At 35.7% G+C, this 834-nt stretch overlaps 1 protein-coding gene across 1 annotated transcript; it reads right to left on the bottom strand.

Annotated features, from left to right (window-relative positions):
* On the bottom strand, positions 7 to 435 carry LOC104711831. Its single transcript, XM_010428599.2, has one exon. It carries the CDS (start codon positions 336 to 338, stop codon positions 9 to 11), a length of 330 nt encoding a protein of 109 aa, XP_010426901.1. The 5' UTR covers positions 339 to 435; the 3' UTR covers positions 7 to 8.

An 834-nucleotide genomic window follows, 5' to 3' on the forward strand; every position in this document is an offset into this window, starting at 1 on the left:
ACTTGAGATTAAAACGTAGGAGTGATTCTAATGAGAAGTCCCGGGAAAAGATCATCGTGGTCATGTATATGAGGATTCCCTTCAACGATGTAAGGATCTCCACACTTCTCACTTATCGTCTGCAACGTCTCTCCTTCTTTCACCTCATATATCTCATCGCATGCTGGCCGTCGATCAGGATATTCGGCGATCATCATCGACGGCTGTTGTTTCTTCACGATCTCCGTGGAACCCTCCTCTGTCACGTGGAAGAAGTTCATCAGAAGCATCATGGCAGCAAACACCGCGCAGTACCAAGAGAACTTCTCTGCTACTACCATGGATGAACTCTTACCCATTCTGAAATCTCTTTAGGGATTTCTTTTAAGAGAAAGATTTGGTGATGATTATACGAGAAGAGTTTTGTGGACTGATATATAGAAATGTTGTATTAGATGTGTGTATGGATTAAGTTTGATTATAAAAGATTATATGTTGTTGGAGTTGGTATGAATATTGGCGGGAGTTGAGACGGTTGATAGTTAATGTTGCAGGTTCTTTTTGTGTTAGGTGACTTGTCTTTGAATCCTTCCCATTCATCTTTAGTTTACTACTAGACAAATACTCTAATTTTAAGTTTAGATAATTAAGTTGACCAAATGGTTGTGAATCAATCTAGACTAAACACGGCTATATATCAGCTAATATTTATATATTGTATATTTAAATTACAAAAACGTTTAGTGCTCTAAATATAGAAGATCAAAGTAATAGTTTACTAAGCGAACTTTACAAAGAAATTGTGTATATATTTTTTCACATTATAAAAGATTTTCTTAAATGTTACTTCAAAGT

The sequence above is a fragment of the Camelina sativa genome, chromosome 9 (genome assembly GCF_000633955.1).
Source record: "Camelina sativa cultivar DH55 chromosome 9, Cs, whole genome shotgun sequence".
NCBI lineage: Eukaryota > Viridiplantae > Streptophyta > Magnoliopsida > Brassicales > Brassicaceae > Camelina > Camelina sativa.

Bases quoted from the DNA above. Each gene is read 5' to 3' on its own strand.
- LOC104711831 (XM_010428599.2), bottom strand. From the start codon at position 338: ATGGGTAAGAGTTCATCCATGGTAGTAGCAGAGAAGTTCTCTTGGTAC.